This window comes from Mustela lutreola, chromosome 6, assembly GCF_030435805.1.
Source record: "Mustela lutreola isolate mMusLut2 chromosome 6, mMusLut2.pri, whole genome shotgun sequence".
Classification (NCBI taxonomy): Eukaryota; Metazoa; Chordata; class Mammalia; order Carnivora; family Mustelidae; genus Mustela; species Mustela lutreola.
Window position 1 is genome coordinate 98,777,075 of NC_081295.1, and position 22,148 is coordinate 98,799,222.

General features: G+C 38.4%; 1 protein-coding gene across 15 annotated transcripts in view; it reads right to left on the reverse strand.

Annotated features, from left to right (window-relative positions):
• Positions 1-22,148, reverse strand: part of PKHD1 (PKHD1 ciliary IPT domain containing fibrocystin/polyductin) — a 475,577-nt gene that overhangs the window by 259,267 nt on the left and 194,162 nt on the right. For all 15 annotated transcript variants that reach the window (XR_009354742.1, XR_009354743.1, XM_059178234.1 and 12 more), the window contains 5 exons: positions 15,200-15,312; positions 13,827-13,932; positions 9,383-9,517; positions 2,546-2,681; positions 255-501 (listed from right to left, as the gene is read on the reverse strand). Coding sequence is in view for 13 of the 15 variants with exons in the window: in XM_059178234.1 (XP_059034217.1) it covers positions 255-501; positions 2,546-2,681; positions 9,383-9,517; positions 13,827-13,932; positions 15,200-15,312 (737 nt within the window). In the remaining 2 variants the exon portion in view is untranslated. The remainder of the gene's footprint in view (positions 1-254; positions 502-2,545; positions 2,682-9,382; positions 9,518-13,826; positions 13,933-15,199; positions 15,313-22,148) is intronic.

Sequence of the window (22,148 nt, forward strand, 5' to 3'; positions counted from 1 at the left end):
CCAAAATGTCAAAAAGAGGTCAAGGGCTATGGGATCTTGCCCATTGATACTGAAAGTTAGCTGCCATTTGAATCAGCCTAAAATGACCATTAAAATTATGATTTGACAGCTGTCAAAAATATTCCCGAATCATTTTTATGGAACTAAATACTTCTAATAAAATCTTAAAAAGTTGCCCTTCTATAAAGCCCAACAGCTTGAACAAAACATGCATGCTCATTGGCAAGCTGAAAAGTATGGTGAAGTCAACTTACAAACCAATAGACATTCGATGAAAGAGAACATCTTCCCCACAGACGCTGCCATGAACTATCTGACTGAAGCTTTCATTGACCAAACAAGAAGCTGGAAGGGTTTCCATAGAAGCAAGAATATGACTTCTGTTTTTCCCAGACAGAGACCCATCCAAGTCTTCCAAAATTGCTGCATGAGTAAATGGAAATGCTACTAAGTTTGGAGAGTTTATAAATTTCAGTTGGTTGGTCTTCACAGTAAATCCACCTATAAATTGGAAAACGGAAAGACCGTTACACATGGCACAAAACACTATTATAACAAATGACAGCTGAATTCATTGGAATGTTTTTAGTACTTTATACTGCATGTGTACACAGTTACGATGCCCTTGGTTATTTATTCAAGGAAAAAAATCACGAGTGTTTGCTGTGTGCCGGGCTCTGTGGTGTGTGCTAGGGACATGGAGGGAAACAAGGGCAGGACTGGCCTTGCCTTCATGCAGCCTTATTCTAGGGCAGTGAATCTCAGCCAGGGTAGGTTTGCCCTCTAGAAGACATTTGGCAATGTTTGGGACCATGGTTGGCAGTCACCGTCAAAAGCAACATTCAATCAACCGTGTGGGGAAAGAGTAAGTACTTTTAAGTACTTGCGGTAGGACTACACTGTTCGCAGTCTTTCACCCTGCCTACCTGCGATTCATCAATGCGGCTGCTGGTCCAGCTGCCCAGACCTTCTAATTCCCAGAACCCCATCATTAAAATGTAACAACTGAGTATACATAGGACCTCAGTACATATGCTACTATATTTCTGTGTCATGTATATTGTAAAATATACCCAAGAGGAAAATAAAAAGGGTAAGATACAAATAATTAGTGGCCTTGATGTTTTCATTCCAGATCCCAGCAGAATCCATGCAGTGAGTTAAGCCATGCATTCCAGACTCCAGGATTCCATCCTTTGCAATTTCTATAGTTCATCAACTACCACAACCACCCACCACTCTACCATTCGGTCCTACTGGAATTTCAATTTTTGCGTATGTTGTTTCTAATTCCTAGAAACCTTCCTCTGCCTACGCCCCTTTGCAAATTTCTATTCGTCTTTCAAAGCCCTGCTCAAGGGACATCTCTACAAACTCTTGCCTGACCCCTTTCTTGTTGCCTTCACTGACCTTGTTTAGTCCTCTAGGATTATACTCATCACATTTACTACAGTGACTGACTTAACATTTATTTTTGTGCCTAGGTCGAGAGCTCCTGCAAGGGAAGAATGATGTGTTTCTTCATCTTTGTATGCCCCAGTTCCTCAGACAGACCTGGGAATGAACCGTTTTTAAGCAAATGAAAGAGATAACTTAGCCCAGATCATTCAGTGAGAAGAGATTCAAGGTCATGAGGAATAGTATGCTTTTCTTCAGTGTCTTATGAATGATATGAAATAGGGAAGCTATTAAAGAACTGAGGGATTGTAATTTGAAGGGAATGCCATAAGGCATTTTTTATTCCTATGATTATTTCTATAATCTTAAACTCAAATGCCACCCAAATAAAAACAATGTTTGACTCTGCCTATACAGAAAAAAGAAAAAAAAAAGTAAAGTGGAGACTTGCTGATTATTCATTTAATTAAAAAAACAAACAATTATCTAAATTGGTGATTCAAACCACAAGAGCATATTTACTTGAATTACTTGGTTTGGCTGTTTACAATGATCAAATCAACTAGATTGCTCTCTACTTCTTTTCACCTTGGCCCATGAGTCCTCCAAGGTATTTCTCACCACCTCAGAGATGTGGTTAACAAGTGAACGAGAATTCCTATGGTTCTCTTTGTGTCTACAACAAGCCTAAGGCTGTTGAAAACATAAAGTACTGAATTCTGGCTCTTTGAGGAAAGATTGCATGTGTGTTCGTTTATACCCGTATGTCTATCCACCCAACTCCATTTATTCAATCAATAAACTGCCCAGTAGGCACCAAGCTGCTGGGTACTAATGATAAACCTCTGAACAGGAGAGACCCAGTCCCTGCCTTTATGAAGCTCAGAGTCCAACAGAGACATGGAACCGTAAAGATGGAGGATGGCAGATGCCATCATAGGGAAAGAATGGGGGAGGAGGGGTGGCTACAAGAGTCACACTGGGGGCACCTGGCCTCCTCTGGGATTTCTTTCAGGAGATCAGAGCAGCAGTTTCTACTGATGCAATCTTATAGTGAAAGAAATCATAAAGGTTTTATCACTATTTATTGCATTTACTTGAATGTTGGCCTTCTTTAGTGCCTGTCTTACCTCTTCAAACAACTTACCCTGTCCCCGGGAACAGCCCGCACAGGTCCTGATGGCCACGCAGTCAGTGAGATCAAAATTAACAAAGGTTGTGTTAGATATTATCAGTTCCCATCTTTTGGGAGTTTTGATCCCAGCTGACATACACAGGCTTCCCTGTGATTTAGAAAGAGAAAAAAAGAAGAAGAAGAGAACTGGTCACGTGAAATACAATTTGTAATGCACAAAAACAGGAGAGTAAGACAAGTTACAAAGTGGGGAGAAATATTTATGAATCACAAAAATGACAAAGGATCACAAAAGGATGCACTACACACACATTAGAATGATTAAATAAAAAATAGTGATGACAATTGTCTTTCTCTGATATGAGGAATTTGAGAGGCAGAGTGGGGGGTTTGGGGAGTAGGGAGGGAAAAAATGAAACAAGATGGGATTGGGAGTGAAACAAATCATAAAAGACTCTTAATCTCACAAAACAAACTGAGGGGTACTGGGGGGAGGGGGTATGGAGAGGGTGGTTGGGTTATGGACATTAGGGAGGGTATGTGCTATGGTGAGTTCTACGAAGTGTATAAGCCTGATGATTCACCGACCTGTACCCCTGGGGAAAACAATACATTATATATTAATAAAAATAATAAAAAAAGATTTAAAATTAAATTAAATTTTTAAAAATAGCGATGATAACAAGTGCTGATCATTTCCATAGTGGCCACTATCACTATGGAATATAGGTTGGCACTTTCTTATCAAGTTAAACAAACTCTTAATATACGACCTAGCAATTCAACTCCTAGGTAAATAAAAATTTATGTTCATACAAAAACCTTGCACAAATGATTATGACAGTTCCATTTGTAATCACCCAATCTGGAAACAACCCAAATGTCTTTAAACAAATGAATAGACTAAACACACTGTGGTACATCCATAGAATGGAATACAACCCAACAATAATAAGGAATAAAAGCCTGTTTCTTGTAACAAGTTAGGTAAATTCCAAAGGCATTTGATAGCAGAAGTCAGTCTCAAAAAATTGCATGCTATCTGATTCCATTTAGATGATTATTCAGAAGAGAAAACTATAGTGACAGACAATGAATTAGAGATACCCTAGGGCAGGGCTAGGCTTGAGAGGAGGACATGGCTGCAAAGATAGAGTCTGAGACAGTTTTTTGGGATTAAAACAACTGTTTTGTTTTATCTTCATTATGGTGGTAGTGGTGGTGTCTGCACTAATGGTTACACTATTCTACACACATGCTTAAATCACAGAACGGTACATCAGAAAAAAATCAGTTTTACTATATGTTAAAATAAAAATTAGAAAATCTAAAAAGAAACAAAAACTGCTTTCACTATTCCCCTCAAAATCTCTTGAACAAACTCCATCCAATCAAGTTGTTAGTTTTTTACTCTTCTACTCTTAAAAATAATTATATGCCTGAGAACCACCAGAAACTTATCAGGGCCCACCACCATGAAAGATAGTGCTGAAAAGAAAGAAGAAAAGCAAACCAGTGGAGACAAAGCCAGTATAGAAATCAGAAGAACACTTAAAACACCAACATTTAAAACTTCAGGGAAGTAAATATACTAGACCCATGAAACAAGAAGCCCGCAAAGAGATTTTTCAGTAAAAGAAAAAAAGAACAAAAATGAGAGAACAGAGATAATCAATTATATAAGAAAAAATTGAAGAACTACCCCTGAAAATAGAATAAAAAGACGGGTGACAAATCAGAAAGAATATTAAGAAAAGCAGAAAAGAAATCAAGGAGGCTCAATCTCAAAATAATAATACAGAAGGAGGGAAGGAAGGAAGGAAGGAATATGAGGAGAGAATTATCAAAGAAATGACTGAAGAAAACATCCCAGAAGGGAAAGATGGGTTTTCTAAACTGCCAAGCCCCATCCAGTGCCTGACACAGTCATTAGAGCAAAAAGCTACATGAGGGACATCATTCTGAAAATGCAAAATACTAGGGACAGGATTCTGAAAACTTCCAAAGAAGAAAACCTAAAAGGTAAATAACAGACCTAGAATCATAGTATCTTAAAATATTCAACGTCAGTGCTAGAAGCTAGGAGACAAAGGAGTATTGTCTTCAAACTGTCAATGCAAGGGGGTGGGGGTGGGGCACCTGGGTGGTTCAATCAGTTAAGCTTCTGCCTTTACCTCAGGTCCTCTCAGCGGGGAGCCTGCTTCTCCCTTCCCCTCTGCCTGCCACTCCCCCTGCTCTCTCTGTCTCTATCAAATAAATAACTAAAATCTCTAAACAACAACAACAAAAAAAAACAAATTGTCAAGGCAAAATGAACTCCAACCTGCTATTCCATAACTGACAACCTATAAATAAGGGGATCCCCATATTATCCCTCAAAATATTTACCTTTTGTAGACCCCTACTTGGTTAAGAAGATTACTATAGGCTATATTCTAATAAAATGAGGAATTAATCAGAAAGGAGGAAAATGTGGGAATTAGGAACAATAGCCCCAATACTAGGACAACATGCAGGAAAATTCTAGGATGTTGGTCAAGAGAAATTTCAGGGTACAGTTATGAAACCCTTCTCCAAAACTGCTGGTGCAAGTGTAAACACTTGGAATTGTTGTCTGGCATTATTCACTAAAGCTGAAAGGATATCCTCTGAGCCAGCAATTTTATAATTTGGCATAAATTCAAAAGAAGTACATGCACATGAACACAAGACATATAGAAGAGTGTTCATGACATCATTACTGGCAGTAGCCCAAAACTAAAAACAATCAAATGTCCATCAATACCAACATGCCTTTAAAAAACTGTGGTATATTGGGATGCCTGGGTGGCTCAATTGGTTAAGCATCTGCCTTCAGCTCAGGTCATGATCTCAGGGTCCTGGGATCGAGTCCCGCATCTGGCTTCCTGCTCAGGGCGGAGGCTGCTTCTCCCTCTCCACCCTCTCCTCCCCACTTATTCTCTCTCTCGCTATCTCTGCTTCTGTCTCTCTCTCTCAAATAAATAAAATCTTCAAAAACAACAACAAAAAAAAACTGTGTATAGTCATGAAGTGAAATACTACATAGTGATTGGGAAAACAAATTATTTCAACATATAAAAAATACAAAAACATACATGAATGTTACAGATATAATGTTGTGCCAAAGAAGCCAGGCACAAAAGAATTACTACTCTGTGATTCCATTTATATAAAGACTGAAAACAGAATTCAAATTAATCTAGGTCTATAGAAGTCTAAGTAATGGTTTCCCTTTTGGCTGGGGTCTAGAAGAGGGGTTGGGTGGGAGGAGGCATGAAGGGATTTCAAAGGAACAGGTAGTGTTCTATTTCTTGATCTGAGTGGTATGTTATGGTTTTTACTTTATAAAAATCTATTGAGCTCTTCACTTGTGATTGGTGCACTTTTCTCTATAAATGTTATACTTCCATGAAACATTTATTTTAAGAAGTGGAACAGATAACAAGAGAAAAGTAACATACAAGATGGGAAGGAAGAAAGAAGTTAAAGGAGTTTAAGGTCCTTGCATTCATTGCTCAGGTAAAGTTAAACAGTGCTGTTGTAACTTAAACCTCATTTAGACGAGAGGGAATCTTGAAAATTTTAAGTCTGATAACTAAAATAATCATAAGAAAATGAGTAATTTTCAAATAAGTAAATATAAAAAAGATACTCTTCAATGCAAGACAGATCAAGTTTGAAGAGTAGGAAAGAAAGAAAGAAAGAAAGAAAGAAAGAAAGAAAGAAAGAAAGAAAGAAAGAAAAAGAAAAGAGAGGAAAGAGAGAAAAGAAAACTGGTTGCCAACTTAGGAGCACAAAGTAAGACGGTAGAAATAAATGCAAATGTATGGGAGATATCAGCATGGGGATGGTAATTGAAACCACTAGAGAAAATGAGATTTCACCCAGGGAGAGCAAGTACATTGAGAAGAGAAAGGGCCCTACAACAGAATTTAGAGAAACAAAAGGTTGAAAGGTCTAAATTAAGGAAGGCAAATCCACAAGTGAAAATAAGAGCTAACCTCCCCACCCCCACTCCAAGAAATAGTAGGAAGAATGAAGCCATCCATCAGCATCTGTCTGAATAAGATATATGTTAAAGTATTGTCATCTGTTCAAATTAATGTCAATAACAATGAGAAGGCAACCATCTCACAGAGACTTCTCAAAGTAGGGTGACCATAATTAGCATCCAAATCAGGACACTTTTGAGAGTGAAAAGAGATGCTAATGAAATAGAATGTTAGGACTACAGGCATAAACAAAATAGCCAGACTGGGGTACACAGTGATAAGAGAAGGCATCTCTTTCTCTTGTGTATTAAAGCCATCCTCCCTCAATATAAAGTAATGTTGAGTGTGAGGGTACTACCATATACACAAATAGGCTTAAAGGAGAAAAAATCCTTTTAATAAAAAGTTCTCCTGGAAACTAGTGTTTGTTTTAGGATAGGACTCGCTGGTAATTGTGTACTACTAGTTACATGTGGCTAGAAGGTCAGAGAATGGATAAACCACATTCTCTGAAAAATCTTAATTCCTAAAGGGATGGCAGGCATGAAAGAGAGAAGCTAAAATCAAAGTTCCACAACCACAGAAAGCCAGGCATCCTTTTTTTTTTTTTTTTTTTTTTTTTTTTAAACAACTGACATAGTTTCACATGGCAATAGAGTGGTTCCCAAATAAATCTGAGCAATCTTGCATTAAGTAAAGATTCGTAGATGTTTCACTTTTTTGTTTTCAACAGTAGAACTTCACGGAGCCTTTAAAGTATGAATATGCCATGTGAATGTCAGGGAATGGAGATATTGTCAACAGTGTATACTAAATGTAATTAACCTAAGAAGCTTGCTTTTCTCAGACCCTCTCTTGGGACTAGACTTCCATGACAAACACTTTAGAAAATACTGGAGTAGGCAATGCTCATCGCCGAAGCTGTTTTCCATGTGCAATTGAAAGAGTGTTTGGCCAGAAGCGAGAGGATATACTGGTGGTTCTAGCTCCACAACACTAGGCATAGATCTTGGGCTATCATTTGACTTCCTAAATCTTCCATCACTTTACCTGTAAATTCAGGAGTTCTAACTAGATCAACTCTCAGCTAATAGTTAGCTCTAAAGTTCCTTGGTTTTATGATCTGGATGCTTAACCAGGATCTAGATCTCTCCTAGAACAAACCACTTAAAATCATCTATTCAAGGACTTTCATCCTACACTTTCTTAAGAGACTGAGAGGTTCTCTTTTGGCTGCATTGCATTTGTAATGAATCACACCCCAGGGGTGGGATTATGTTTTATTATCTCATGATAAGCACCCTTTTTCATAATTTATATTTTAATTTGTGTCACTCTCTAAATAGACATTATGATGTCTATTTAATATCCATTAAGATGTTGTGACATTAATTTACCAGGACAGTTAGTGACTCAGCTTGATGGAGATGTTTTTGGCATCTTCTCTAAAGTTATTCCTAAAGAATTTAAGGGCTTTTGATCTATCAGTATCAAAGAATCTAAATCTGGGTTCCATTCTTTCTTGAAAATTCTGCAATCTAAGAAAAGATTCATCTCTCACGGTGGTAATCCTTTTAGAGAAAAGGAAAAACTGGCAGGTATTTCCCTCCTGAAAAGGATGGTTCAAAAAAGACTTAACTAAGTTTGAGAACCAAACATAGAAAAATGAAGCTTAGTATGAAAATTATTTTTTAAACTTAATATTTATATCTATACCTGTAAAAATAAGCTCCAAGGGAAGTACAAAGGGTGATGATTATTTAAATTTCAATTGGTCAAAACACTGAGGAACAGACTAAAGAGAAAACTCCTTCCTTGGTTTTCAAAAGTACTATAGGTCTCTGCCATCTCTGTTATGACAATGTGATATGAATATACATGTAACTCCTTCAAGAACAAGAACTTGGGAGATCCATTATAGGTCTGAAGGCTACTAAGACCAATGGCAGGGGCGCCTGGGTGGCTCAGTGGGTTAAGCCGCTGTCTTCGGCTCAGGTCATGATCTCAGGGTCCTGGGATCGAGTCCCACATCGGGCTCTCTGCTCAGCAGGGAGCCTGCTTCCCTCTCTCTCTCTCTCTGTCTGCCTCTCCATCTACTTGTGATCTCTCTCTGTCAAATAAATAAATAAAATCTTTAAAAAAAAAAAAAAAAAGACCAATGGCAGTCACGGACTTATCTTAAGGGAAGCCAGTAGTTCTAGTTCCACACCTGAGAAATTTTCTTTTCTTCATCTACATTCTGCTACTCAGGCCACACAGTGGCAGAGAAGCATCTATAGTCTGCACTTATCATGTAGAAACCCACACTTGGGCAAATATTAGGGAATCATCTAAGAAGCCCTAGTATACTATACAATGTAAATTTATGTTACCTCCTTCAGGGAGGAACTCTAAATAGAATAAGAACCCCATAAAATGTTGATGTTGAAACTTAGCAAACCAGAATACAAAGAGAAAATGTAGAGTTATGCTATTCCATAATCCTTGTGAGGTTAGAGTAAACTAACCCAAAATTATTTAGTTTGTTATTGAATTGGTATGAAAATAATGCTAAATAGCAACCAAGTTAGAATTCTTCAGGCTACTCATGACTTTTATGATTTATATGGACCCATAACATTGAAACCTTGTGTATATTTGAATTTTATCATGAACTTCACCATGGTTACAAAAAAAAAAAAAAAAAAAAAAAAAACCCTCTTCCAAATTTGACCAACTAAATACAAGATTCACTGAAGAATGCTATTAAAATTACATATCCTGGATCACCAGGGAACCTAGCACATATGATTCTGTTTTGATGGACAGCCTAAAACAACTACACTAAGGCACTTACCTTGTGGGCAAAATGGCCAAGTAATAAGCTGTCAGTAATTGAAGTATTTGCATCACTTTCTAAGATGTCAATTCCAAAATCTCTGCATGAATAAACTTGGAAGTTTTTCAGGTGAAGATTACTACTTCTAAAAATCTATAAAACAACAGCATATGTTATGGCAAAGGTCTGAGGCTTGATTTTTCTTGCAGAATTCCTATAGCTTCTTTAATTATTGATTAAGTATAAATAAGCATGCTATTCCATGTTTAAGCAGCTTTTGTTCACCAATATCCATACAGACATCCCAAAGTTGCCATGAGGTCAGTGTTAACTATTCCCCTTTGGCAACATCCCCTCTGTACTTTTCATTTCTCCTCATAATAACTGTTACATTAAAAATGTCAATGTAAATTTTTCACATATCTAAAATAAGCTTGCAGTTGTCAAATCACACAAAATTAATGGAGAAAAACAGAGCATCCAGGAACTCTAGTACTTAATCTTTTCCTCAGTAGAGTATACCTTAACTAATATTATCAGAAAATTGCAATATGAAATAAGTAATTCAGCATGACTACAGACACAAAATATGCTATGTACATCTATATTCATGACAATGTGGGCTAATGGGCCCAAACAGGGGTTGAGTATTAGCAAAATTAGCTTGTTAGAGTTAAATGAGTCCCTTTAGTTTGGGGGACAGAGCTCTTGGTTTTGAGCTAGAACTGATAGGAACTAACTACATGATCTTAGGTAAGACATTTCTTTTCCTAGACTTCAGTTCAACCAACATCAGGATGTAGGTCTGGACTAGCAATTAACCTAACACAGTCATTCCTTTATTTATTAAATAGGGTCATATTCACAATCATATCTTCAAGTAGATGTTTCCTATTAATTAAGGCTTAGGTAGCCTTGACTGATTGATTGATCAATTGATTTTTGGTAGCATTGAATTATCATAGTATCATGCTTCTGCCCATCAATGAGTCTTTGTGTTTGAACTTTCAAGAATCGAACAGCTAGCATATCCCATTATTTATACACCTACAGCTTTTATAAAATGATAGATCTTTGAAGACACAAAGGTTTATTTAAACAAAAAAGGTTATGATCTGAACTGTTAACAACAGTTGTGACCTACTTACAGGCATCAGCCCAAATTCTGGCAAATACACTCATATTTTAAAACAACGAACACCCAACATTATTTAGATAACCTGGTGATTTTAAAAGAAAACCAAGATACAAGAGCAAAAATTACCTATTTGTGGTGTGAATACCTTCATAATGTACTCTCATCTCTCACTCTCCCTTTTCTAAAAGAATCTCTTTGCGTCTAGGAAACATGGTGAGGAGAGGGTGTTCTTCTCAACTCTTATTACCATGCACACACAAAGGCCAGATACCTGAGTCGGAATCCAGGAATTCTGAACTATATGACTTTATCAAGTATTTTAACCCTTACCCAGAAAGTTTCCTTTCCTTCAAAAAATAGTGTAATAGTGACGCAGCTCCCTCAAGTTTATTAAGATGATTAAATAAGAAAATATCCCCAAATGTTAACTACAAGCTATCAATATCATCAAATAAATATAAATTTATATTTAGACACAATTTTACCCAGTGGATTCTTCTGGTCAAGTATCTATAAACACGATGCTCTTGCCTAATGACTAGAGTAAAGCCAGATATATCTAACAATGAAAGTTTATGAAATTTAAACACAACACATTTTTGATGGATACAGAAGGCATTTCTCAATGTTAAAATTTGCAGAGACATTATTGTCGACACTGATCTATCACTACATACTCCACAAACATCCAGGCACTCTTCCGGACACTTTGCATGTGGGCATGTAATTAACTCTTGAAACAAACTTATCCTTTCAGATAAGTTATAACTTATCTTCCCATTTTACAAATGAAATAAGAAAAATCATGGGATTTGCCCAACATCACAAGGATAGGACTTGGCTCCTTTCACTGAACATAATGTTTCCAGGGTTCATTCATGGTGTAGCATGTATTGGACTTCATTTCCTTTTATGTCTAAGTAATAGTCCTTTGTTTTCATTTACCACACTATATTTATCCACTTATCCAATGGTGACTATCTGGGTTGTTTCTACCTTTTGGCTATTATGACTAACGCTGCTTAGACATTTGAGTATAAGCTTCTCTGTGAATCTATGTTTTATTTCTCTTGGGTATATACCTAGGAGTAGAGTTGATAGATCACATAGTATCTTTGTGTGTAATCATGTGAGGAACTGCCAGACTGTACTCTGAAGGACCTAGACCATTTTAAATTTCCATCAACAATATGTGAGGGTTTTAGTTTCTCTACATCTTCATCAACATTTGTTATCATTTTGATTCTAGCCAACCTAGTGGGTGTGAAGTAGTAGTTCACTGTGTTTTTGATTTGTATTTCTCCAATAGCTAATTATGTTGAACATCTTTTTACATGCTTGTCGCCATTTGTGTATCTTCTTTGGAAAAGCGTCTATTCAGATACTTGGCTCATTTTTTAAATTGGGTTGTCTTTTTGTTGTTGAGTTGTAAGAGTTCTCCTATATTCTAGATACAATTCCCTTATCAGATATACCATTTGCAAATATTTCATCCCATTGGATAGGTTGTATTTTTACTTTCCTGATGAGGAGCTTTGAAACATTGAAATTTTCAATTTTGACAAAGTCTAATCTATCCATTTTTCTTCTGTTGCTTATATTTTTGGTGTCATACCTAACAATCTTTACCTAAATCCAAAGTCATAAATTTTTACCCCTTTGTTTTCTTCTAAGAGTTTTATAGGTTTTTTTTTTCTAATGTTTAGGTTTTTGATCCATTATTGAGTCAATTTTTATAAGTAGTGTGAGGTAGGGATCCAACTTCATTCTTTTGAATGTGGTTATCCAATTATTCCAGCACCATATGTTCAGAAGGCTAATACTTCCCCCACTGAATGGTTTTGGCATTCCTGTGAAAAATCAGTTGTGTGGGTTTATTTCTGGACTCTCAGTTCTATCCCATTGATCTATATTTCTATCCTTGTGTCCATACCACACTGTCTTGATTACTATTGCCTTGTAGTAATTTTTAAAATAAGGAAGTATAAATCTTTATTCTTTTTCAGGATTATTTTGGAGGGAGTTACTTTTTAAATTCCCTGCTATTATGTTAATTACTTTCCTTTACTCTTTTCATCAAAGCAAAATTCCAAAAGCATTCTCATTATTTGAACTTTTTGACTAATTAAACTTGAGTATACAAGAGTTTCATCTTTAAGGGTCTGTGTTTTCTTTCATGGGTTTAGCACTTCTGACTGCAGAACTTGAGAAAGCTGACTCATGACCACCTTTTAATATGTCCATATTATTAGGTTATTTCTTTTAGAAAAAGGTTATTCAAGAGCATGAAAACAGAGTATAAGTCTCTGTAAGGCATGAATTTCTTCTCTGCTTAAGACAGGACTCAACCAATGTTTCTGCTGGATTTGTAACTCCTTTATTCATAATGTTTATGGGCAACAAAGTACTTTATAAAGTTAAGTAAGAACAAAACACTAAATAAAATTGGTATTCTTCCTGTTCCTAATTATATATTTTTGGGCTTTTCCCATCCACAATCATCTTCCTCTTGTTGGATATGTGAAATACATGTCTAACGTTCTTAATGTAACTTAATTATATGTTTTTATTCTGCTTCCTGAATGCCCTGTAAACCTATTTCTTCATCTACATATCTTAGGCTCCAGATTGCTAAGTGGCAGGGACCAAGTGTGTGTAATTTTCTCTGTGTAGCACCAAAGAGTGACCGTGGAAAATTTTGTATGTTGCTGTTAACTGTGAGCACCCAAAGCTTCCTTACAAGAAATCACTATGTTCATGAAAAGTGAATGATTGAATGTGAACTTTTTCCTTTTTGAAGAAAATGTGGTTCATTGATAAAGATAAGAATGGCATCGTGAGCTGGAATTTTTCTTTCAATGAGGAACATCATTATTTTCTTAGGATTGAAGCATGCATTATTCAGGATATTAAGATATCAAATGCACAGCATTTGGTGTCTGGGTTCTGCACCAGGCTGTGCTATTAACTAACTATGTGACTTTGGCAAATCCCTTTAGTTTCTGAGCCTTCATTTCTTATCTCTAAATAGGCATGGGAGGTGAGGAACGGAGGACCTCTATGATTCCTCCTGCTTATAATTTCTATGATTCTGTTGTTTCCATTAGAGCTGCTGAAAAGTCACCAGAGTAGAACCAAACTGACCCTGGCTTCCAGAGTAGGAATTCATTCAACAATTTTCCCACACACCTATGATGTTGTTTGCTCCTTAATACTGTGATAATATTGTTATGGCTCCCAAACCATCCCCCTTTAAATAGAGACACATAATAAACTACCCTCAGAGAACAAATGACAATTTAATGAAAAACTAACATAGCTTACCTGGGCACCACCTGCACTTCCCCAAACTGTGAAGTTCTGGAACAGGGTGGGGCCCCTGCCATTATCCCAAGGTGGCCGAAACTGAGGGTAAATAAAGAGACCAGACCTTGAAAGCAAAACAAAGAGTGAAAATCAGCCACTTTCTGTGTTCCAAATGTCCCACTTTTTCTCACTGGGAAATATAAAATGAAGGTAATGGATAAGGAGAGTGGAGATGAGGCCTATGAACCTTCTCCCTGTCCAGCATTGCCCACCCCTCAGCCTTCCCTCTCTGTGACCCTCCATGACCTGCTCCCATCTCAGCAGATGCAGATTGCCAAAATCTCGGTCTCTTCTCCCAGCCTTTCTCTAGGTTCACCCCTTCCTAGCAGACTGGACACCTGTGCCTAGCCCATTAGAACACACTAGGAAAGTGGATACGAGCACCGTTACTCCCTCCAACTTTTGTTCTTCTCCTTGAAATGCACTACCTTCACAGGACTCTGGGTATCTTCTTTGCTCATATCGCAGAGCTGCTGAGAGCATCTTGGTAAAACTTCATAATCTTAATGATAAATTCATGGCACATGTGCTAATTCTAGACTTAGCTCTTTCAAGATGGCACAGCAATCATTTTGAATCCTTATTCCACTCTCCTCTCACTGTCCATCAGAGCAGTATCACTATACTATTACTATCATAATTATTGATAGCTATCAATTACTGAGTTCCTACTATATTCTAGGTGGTCCTTTAGGTGCGTCATAGGAGTCATCTCTAATTATCACATCAAACTTCCACAAATTTGTGTAATTCCATAAATTACACAAATGAGGGATCTGACTCTTAAAAAAAAACAAGAAATAAGCAAACAAAAATTTTCTAGTCGAGCAAGATTTGATTCAGGGCCTGAATGACTCTGAAGTCCACATTTCACCCATGTTCCCACCATGCTTCCCAGCTCTTGCTCTTAGCAGATGATCTGAACTTCATGTACCAAAACCTTGAACAAGTCCCCTCCCCTCTTACCAGAGTACCTGTCCCCAGCCAAGAGCCTTTCCCCAAAGGCTCCTCACCCTACTCAGATCCTGAGCCCAGGCATTCTCACCTCCTGGTTTCTTCTAATCCCTTGGAAATTTAATTGCTCTCTCTATTGAATTTTATGTCTCCATATATGAAAGACGCACTCTGTCCCGCTGCCTTCTCCAGTGACTTCCCTATCCCTTTCCTTCCCTTCACCACCAAACTTTTATAATCCAAAATGCTTATACAGGTGCATCATAAAATCGTACATGGATGCCCCAGATTACCACCTCTCTGAGAGTGTTGTAAAAAAACAAAAAAAAATAGTTAAATCTCACACCCAAAATGTAGATGAATTTACCCAAGTTTACCTTGTACAAGAATGTGCAATATTCTGGGTAAAGGAGAGAAGTGGAGCTTGTGATGTTTGGCTGGTCACCAGATGAAAAAAGTATCCCAAACCAGCAACATACACCCTGTTTCCCTACAGAAATTAAGGATAGTTAAAGAATAGTTATTCCAGATACTATAAGGTTGCCAGAAAGAAAGACTTTTCTATGTGGTCATTCTGCTTCTCTTAATTTACTTCCTGCCCAAGTATATTGATACTTTCATGGCTCATGCACTCTTCACACACCCCAATCCTTCCCCCTGACCCCAGGAATCAGATAGACTCTCATTTTTCTTCCTCAGTGCAACTCAACTGGGCTGTAATTTGTTTACCTTAGTAAGTGGTATCTCATGTTAAAGTAGTCTTGTAGGATTCCACAGTAAAAGGCTTCCTTCTTCATCAGTATGTGCCCTTCACTTTGGTGTTTGAAATAGTACTGGAGCCAAAGGCTTACTTTAAAGCCAAGTCTATACAAAGTGTCCTCTCCAATCCTTCAAACAAATCAATGATTTGGCTATGGGTTGAAGACCACTGATTATACTAGTTATGCCTTTGTTCTGAGACAGTTATGCACTGAGACACAGCGTCTGAGATCAAATACCAGCTTGAATCTCCTCAATGTCCTCTTCTCCTGATTAGATCATTTTAATCACCTTATTATTTCTTTATAGGATTTTCTACCTAAATAATTTGATGTCTTTTATACACTGATATAAAATCTAAATTCTCCATTGGACCACATGAGATTGGTGCTTTAATTCTGATCAAACTGAACACAATGGATTCTCTTTATAAACTCAATAAGATATTGACATAGACTCATCACTGTGTAATATATTTTAAGAAAGAGTAGAAAATTAATTCCCTAAAGAGTCTTTTATTGTATATAGAGGTATTCTGCTTGGCCTGCCCAATGTTTATAAAAATTGTGACTTTGTTTCTAGTATTTTACAATTGGGACACTTAATATAAAAATTTAGACTCTCAGTTTTTTAACAATACAAAGTGCAAATTCCTGTGGGGGTAGCCATGGACCAGCTGGGGTTATGAAGTGCCTACCTTCTTAGATTATGGTTATTCTGGCATAGTCCCCACCCTTCCTGTGTCACTTATTTATGATACCAGGCAAGTACCCATGGGTATTTGAATTTGCAACCTCTAACTCCAGGCAGTAAGGTAAATGGTATATTGGCTCTTCCATGTTCCAGGAGGAGGATTGAAGGGCCAAGAGACCAAACTGCTGGACTACTTCCTAGGCAATTATGTGCATCTCTCTCTCAGCCTCAGAGGCTGGTCTGAGGCCAAGATGCCCATGTCTACCTAGAGAATAGAAGTCAAGAAACAGGACACTCAGTCAGCCTCAGGCCCAAGCTTTGTGCTCCAGGGACAAATGGAAATCCAGAGGCTACTGCATAGCTCTTCCCTGATCACCTGGGGGGTTGACATGGCCTTGCCGGTGTGACAATAAGAAAACTGCCTTATTCCTACGAGCAACTCACCTCCTGGGAGCTCATGCTATGGGACTGGGAAAGCTCATCCCAAACATTAGGATCAAGTCACAGAAGAGAGAATTAAAAGCAAAAGGCACTGTGATGCTCTACAACCCAACAAAACATTGTCTTTCTTTAAAACAATACTTCAGTACCATAGTTGCCTCTAAACAGGGCTTGGTAGGACTGTGTTGTGAGTCTTTTGCTAGAACAGTTTCTTAAATTTTAGTGTGCATGCGGGATAGAGCTATAAGATTTAGCAAACAAAAAACACAGATGCCAAGTTAGATTTAAATTTCAGATTTGAAAAAAACAACTTTTTTTCTAATATAAGTATATCTCAAATATTATATAGGATATAGTTACACTAAAATTTATTAATCTTTCTGAAATTTAAACTTAGTCACATATGTTGTATGTTGTCTGGAAACCCTAACCTGGAGCATATAAAATACAGATTTCTAGGTCCCCACCACTAGTTATTCTGACTTCACAGGTGCTGAAGTTGATGGTGAAGGGTTGGAGGACAGTACTCTGCACTCTTGAGCACCACAGGTGGGTCCAATGTAAGTGATCTTTTGACCTCATTTTGATAACTACTGCTCTGGAGGTGACTGAGATACTAACACTGTACTGTCTATTCATCAGAGGGTCCAGGAGATGTTCAAAGAAGAGAGAAACACTGGAAAGAATTCACTTCCTGGTGATTTTGCCAAGAGCTGCCTTAGGAGCCTATTGCACTTGGAGGCCACTACAGAAAACTGAAGGAGAATAGAGACCTAGACAATCAGGGCCCCAGGAGCTATCTGTTCCCAGGACCCCAGCAAAAAGGTAGTCCAACTCAGTGCAAGTTATATTTATGTCAAGTTTTTCTTTCCCTTAGAAATATTTATCTCATTCTTAACTTAGAACCAAACGTGATAATAATATTCAGAGTAAAGATTTTTAGAGAAGTTGCTATTGTCCAGGTACCAGATTTTATTCTCATTTACTTTCACAACAATCCTGAGTTATATATTATTATCACAATTTCACAAAGAAACTGAATCTTGGAGATGTTGAGTAACTTCCTCAAAGTCACAGAGCCCATAGCATAGTGTTTGGATGTTGCTACCTGAATATAGGTTTCCTCAAAATTGGAGAGCATTTTTCAGGTCAGATTTAACTAAAGAGTTGTTCTGTTCACCCAAATTCCAGACAGTATAAAATCCCTTCCATTCCCACCAAAGGGGAAAATGGCAGTTCAGAGGGCCCAGAGTAAAACATGGGTGTGGGATTGAGCCAATCCCCACTAGTCAGCAGGGAAAGACATGACATTTTTGAAGAGTATGTTTAAGGAGGATTAGGGTTCTGAGACTCCAGCATGAAGGGATTGAGCATTATCAAGGTGTAGACATAAAGTTAATGAGGACTGGCTACTGATGGGCTTTTTGAACAACAGAAGAAAAGATTGAGACTGCCGTAATGTCTATTGAATGCTGATACAGAGAGTGAGGAATATGGATGTTAGAACAGGACACAAAAAAAGGGTTAGAACTCATGGAGAAAGTTCTGGCTAGTCAGGGCAGAGCTCTCTCATATTCTCTCACATGGCTCAAGGAGTTTTATTCCATTCTGAGTGAGGGAGGACTGATGGTAGAGACTCCAAACACATTCTTACTTATAGCTCTTCTCTGTTTATCCTTAGGTTGAGCAAAATCATTTCAGCCCACACAGCCCCAGTCATTCTAGACTTATACTTTCTTATACTTAATTCCTAAATGAGAAGATTTTAGGTGCTATTAAAGGTAGCTCTCTGAACCGGAGAGGACCACCAACCGCCATTAGATAGCAATTCTCCTCACAGAAGGGAACTTTAAAGAGACTTGTCCTGGGATGCCTAGGTGGCTCAGTTCGTTAAATGACTGCCTTCGGCTCAGGTCATAGTCCCCGAGTCCTGGGATTGAGCCCTGCATCAGGCTCCCTGCTCAGTGGAAACTATTTCTCCCTCTCCCTCTGGCTGCCACTCCCCCTGCTTGTGCACTCTCCCTAATCTCTTTCTCTCTGTCAAATAAATAAATAACATCTTAAAAAAGAGAGAGAAAGTCTTGTCCTCTCTGGGTGTTCCACATGTTCCACTAAGAACTTACATACACGCACACACACACGCTCACACACAGAACCAAGTAAAGTCAATATTGATGAAAAACTGAAACAGGTTGTTTTAAAACCAGCAACATTCAACTTCTGCCTCATGTGAGAATACGAACCAATGCTCCAATGCCCTAGTCCCTGGAGGTCTCCTGGTTCTGCGGAAGCATCAGTGAGGACCAGAGTTCACGGCTAGTGGAAGCCTGGCCGGCAGGCAGCAACAAGCACTTCATCGGGAAGCCAACACAGGCTGACAAAATTAAGGTGCTGTTTCCTTAACTTTTAGCTTTTTATTCACTGTATGCCAGAAAGCTCTCTCATCCTGGGTATTTGTAATTAGCTCGCCATTCCTCATTTTTTACTCCATTCCAGAACATGTTCTTTCTTTGTGGACCAGCAGCCCCTTTACTCCTGTACTTCATTATTTTGGATTCCAAGTATTTCTCCAATTTTCTGAGGCCATTTAAAATTCTAAGTACATATCTCACCTACCACACGGAACTTGGCACAAGTGACTTTGGGACATCATGCAATATGAAATTGAATTACTATTCAATATTCTAACATGACTTCAGGGAACCTGGGCCATCTCTAAGACTCCAGTCATCTTGAGGTGGCATAGTCTAGAGCTGGAGCTGTCAATCAGAGATGATTTTGTTTCCCAGGGAGCATGGAAAGCTTTAGAGATGTTCCCAGTTGTCACAACTGAGGGGGAGGGATGCTACTGACCTTAAGTGGGTAGAGAAGAGGAATGCTGCTTCTTACAGCAAAGAATTAGCACCTAAAATACTAATACTACCATGACTGAGAATCCGTGGTCTAGACTGGTGCTATGCATTGTTGAAACAATTCCTGCTTTCTAGTAGCCCATCTCCAGATTTTATGGAAAGACCACCTAATATAAAAACATAATTAATTACTATAAGAATACTTTGACAGTCTTTACCGGGAAGGTATTTATATCTTTTAAAAAATTTAAATCTGCCATCAGGCATTTCCCAAAAGAATACTTACTAGCATCAAATCAGTTATCTCAATTCTTTCTACATGCTAAGAAACAGGAAATATGCTCATGGTTCTAAGTTTTAGGAAGGATCACTGTCCCTGGGTTGGCAAATACAAGTGCCCAATACACACTTCAGTCCTAACAGAAACACAAGGAAGTAACATGACTATTGATTGTTATGATTACACAACTGGAACCTTCCTTAGGGAAGTCCCTGTGAATTTCCACCTTCCACTTAACCTTCGTGGAGTAGCTATGTCTCTAGCATACTTGAGCCATGGGAAAAGCACTGAGACTTAGGGAAGAAGGGGTTTCTGAAACACCCACCTTTTCTGCAAGTATATAAACAATGAGAAACGTATATCTCACTGGGACATACAACTCGATATCATTACCAATGAAATGCTCATTCATCACCAAGACTCTACCGGGAGGGAAAAGATTCACATATTTCAAGAATGTATTCTACGGACTATCCCCGTATTCATCACCTTGGCCAGACAGGTGCTCAGAGAGTACATATTTTGAGCAAATGAATAGATTTGTGGAATCACTTGCCCTGGTGTCATTAGCATTTATGGAACATCTGGGTGAACATATATAAATATAAATGCTTTCCAAGTGCATTTATAGTTGGGCAGGATATTATAACTTTGGTCTTCTGTTAGCTGGTAAGGCTCACTTTTCTTATAAAAGAAGCACTTGAACAGTCAGATCACATTACTTCCTGGCCCTTTTTACTCTCCATTCCAATTGGGTATGCTACAAATGATTCATGAGGAAAAAACCACATATTTATGCAGGCAGCCGGCGGCTTGTGGGGAAGGGTTTAAGGCAAGCAGGGAATTTTGTGTGGAAATCAATTCTTTGCGGAAGTCAATGTATTATGGACATTCAAGCAAGAGAAATTCCAGAGAGAAATTAACTGCCCAAGTAAGCCAGCTCCTTGAGGTGTGCATCTATAATCACTAGAAAAAAAAGTGAGTTAACCCTTCAGGCAGCTCTTAAATATACATTAGCTATTGAGTGGGGAGAGCTAGAGAACTGAAATTGGCCTTTAAACACAGAATTCCTTACAAAATTGATTCACAAACCAGAACAAATTCCCCTCAAATTAAATGGATGTTTCCAAAGGGCTTGTCTCCAGGGTTTTTCCACAGACTATCCTAAACAGGAGTCTGGTCATGGAAAATTTCCAGTGCCTACATACACATGGGATACTCTAGAGTTTTGGAAGTGAACAGGCCCTTGCTGTTTGAGAGCAAAGACTCTCCAGCCTGAGGTTGACAGAGGGTATGTCTACTGAAAACATGGAGCCACGGAGCCTCTAGACAGCAAGAGATCTTCATCAACGGAGTCATAGTCTCAGACTCTGGAGAGTTGAGGGAAGACTGCCTGGAAAGGGATGCTGTCAATGCCACAGGTGAGGCACAGAAGAGCCACCACCAATCTGTTTTTTGAAAAGCATGGCAAAGGCCTACCTAGGGAGTATTCGGAGGCAAACCGCAAGTTCCTCAGACACTCAAACAGGAAGAGCATGCTTGAGTATCCTATCCCTAGCAAGAAGACACAAAGCTCAGGTTTCACTTCTCACAGAAACTGTCCTGGGCTTGGCTCAGCTGCAGCCTGGGCCAGGAGACAGACCACTTATGCTTAAGAAAACTACAAAGGAATATCACACTTGAAATCCCCTCCTCCTCTGCAGGGTTGAAGATGAGGATGCTGTCCAAGTGGCTGACGAGGAGCCAAGGTGAATTCTGTACACTATGACAGAGCGTTGTGTCCTAGGCTCTGGATCAAGGCAACTGGGAATAACATGTCACCATAAATCCCCGTAGAATCGACTGTTTCTTCTCTGCCTGCCTGCCAAGCCAGAGATATCAAGGTCAGACTCCTGATAAGAGTGGGAGAGTCAAGGCTTTCAGAAGTGGTAGCCCAGACACTAAGATTGTGTTACCTTCTTTAAGTCCAAATGAGGGCTTTAGTTCAGTTAACAGTTTTGTCCCAATGACAACGTCCTGGTTTCGATATTGCTACGTGACAGCTGTTATATGGTGATGGTTATGGGGATGGTATCACTGGAGGATGCTAAGGGAAAGGCCCACAGGGACTCTTGGTTATGTTTTTGCAACTTCTAAACCTAAAATTATGTCAAAATTTAAAACTTAAGGAAACAAAAATGAAAAATCCCAATAAATTATACAAATACTGTGACTTTAAAAAATATTTTGCCAGGGGCACCTGGGTGGCTCAGTGGATTAAGCCTCTGCCTTCGGCTCAGGTCATGATCTCAGGGTCCTGGG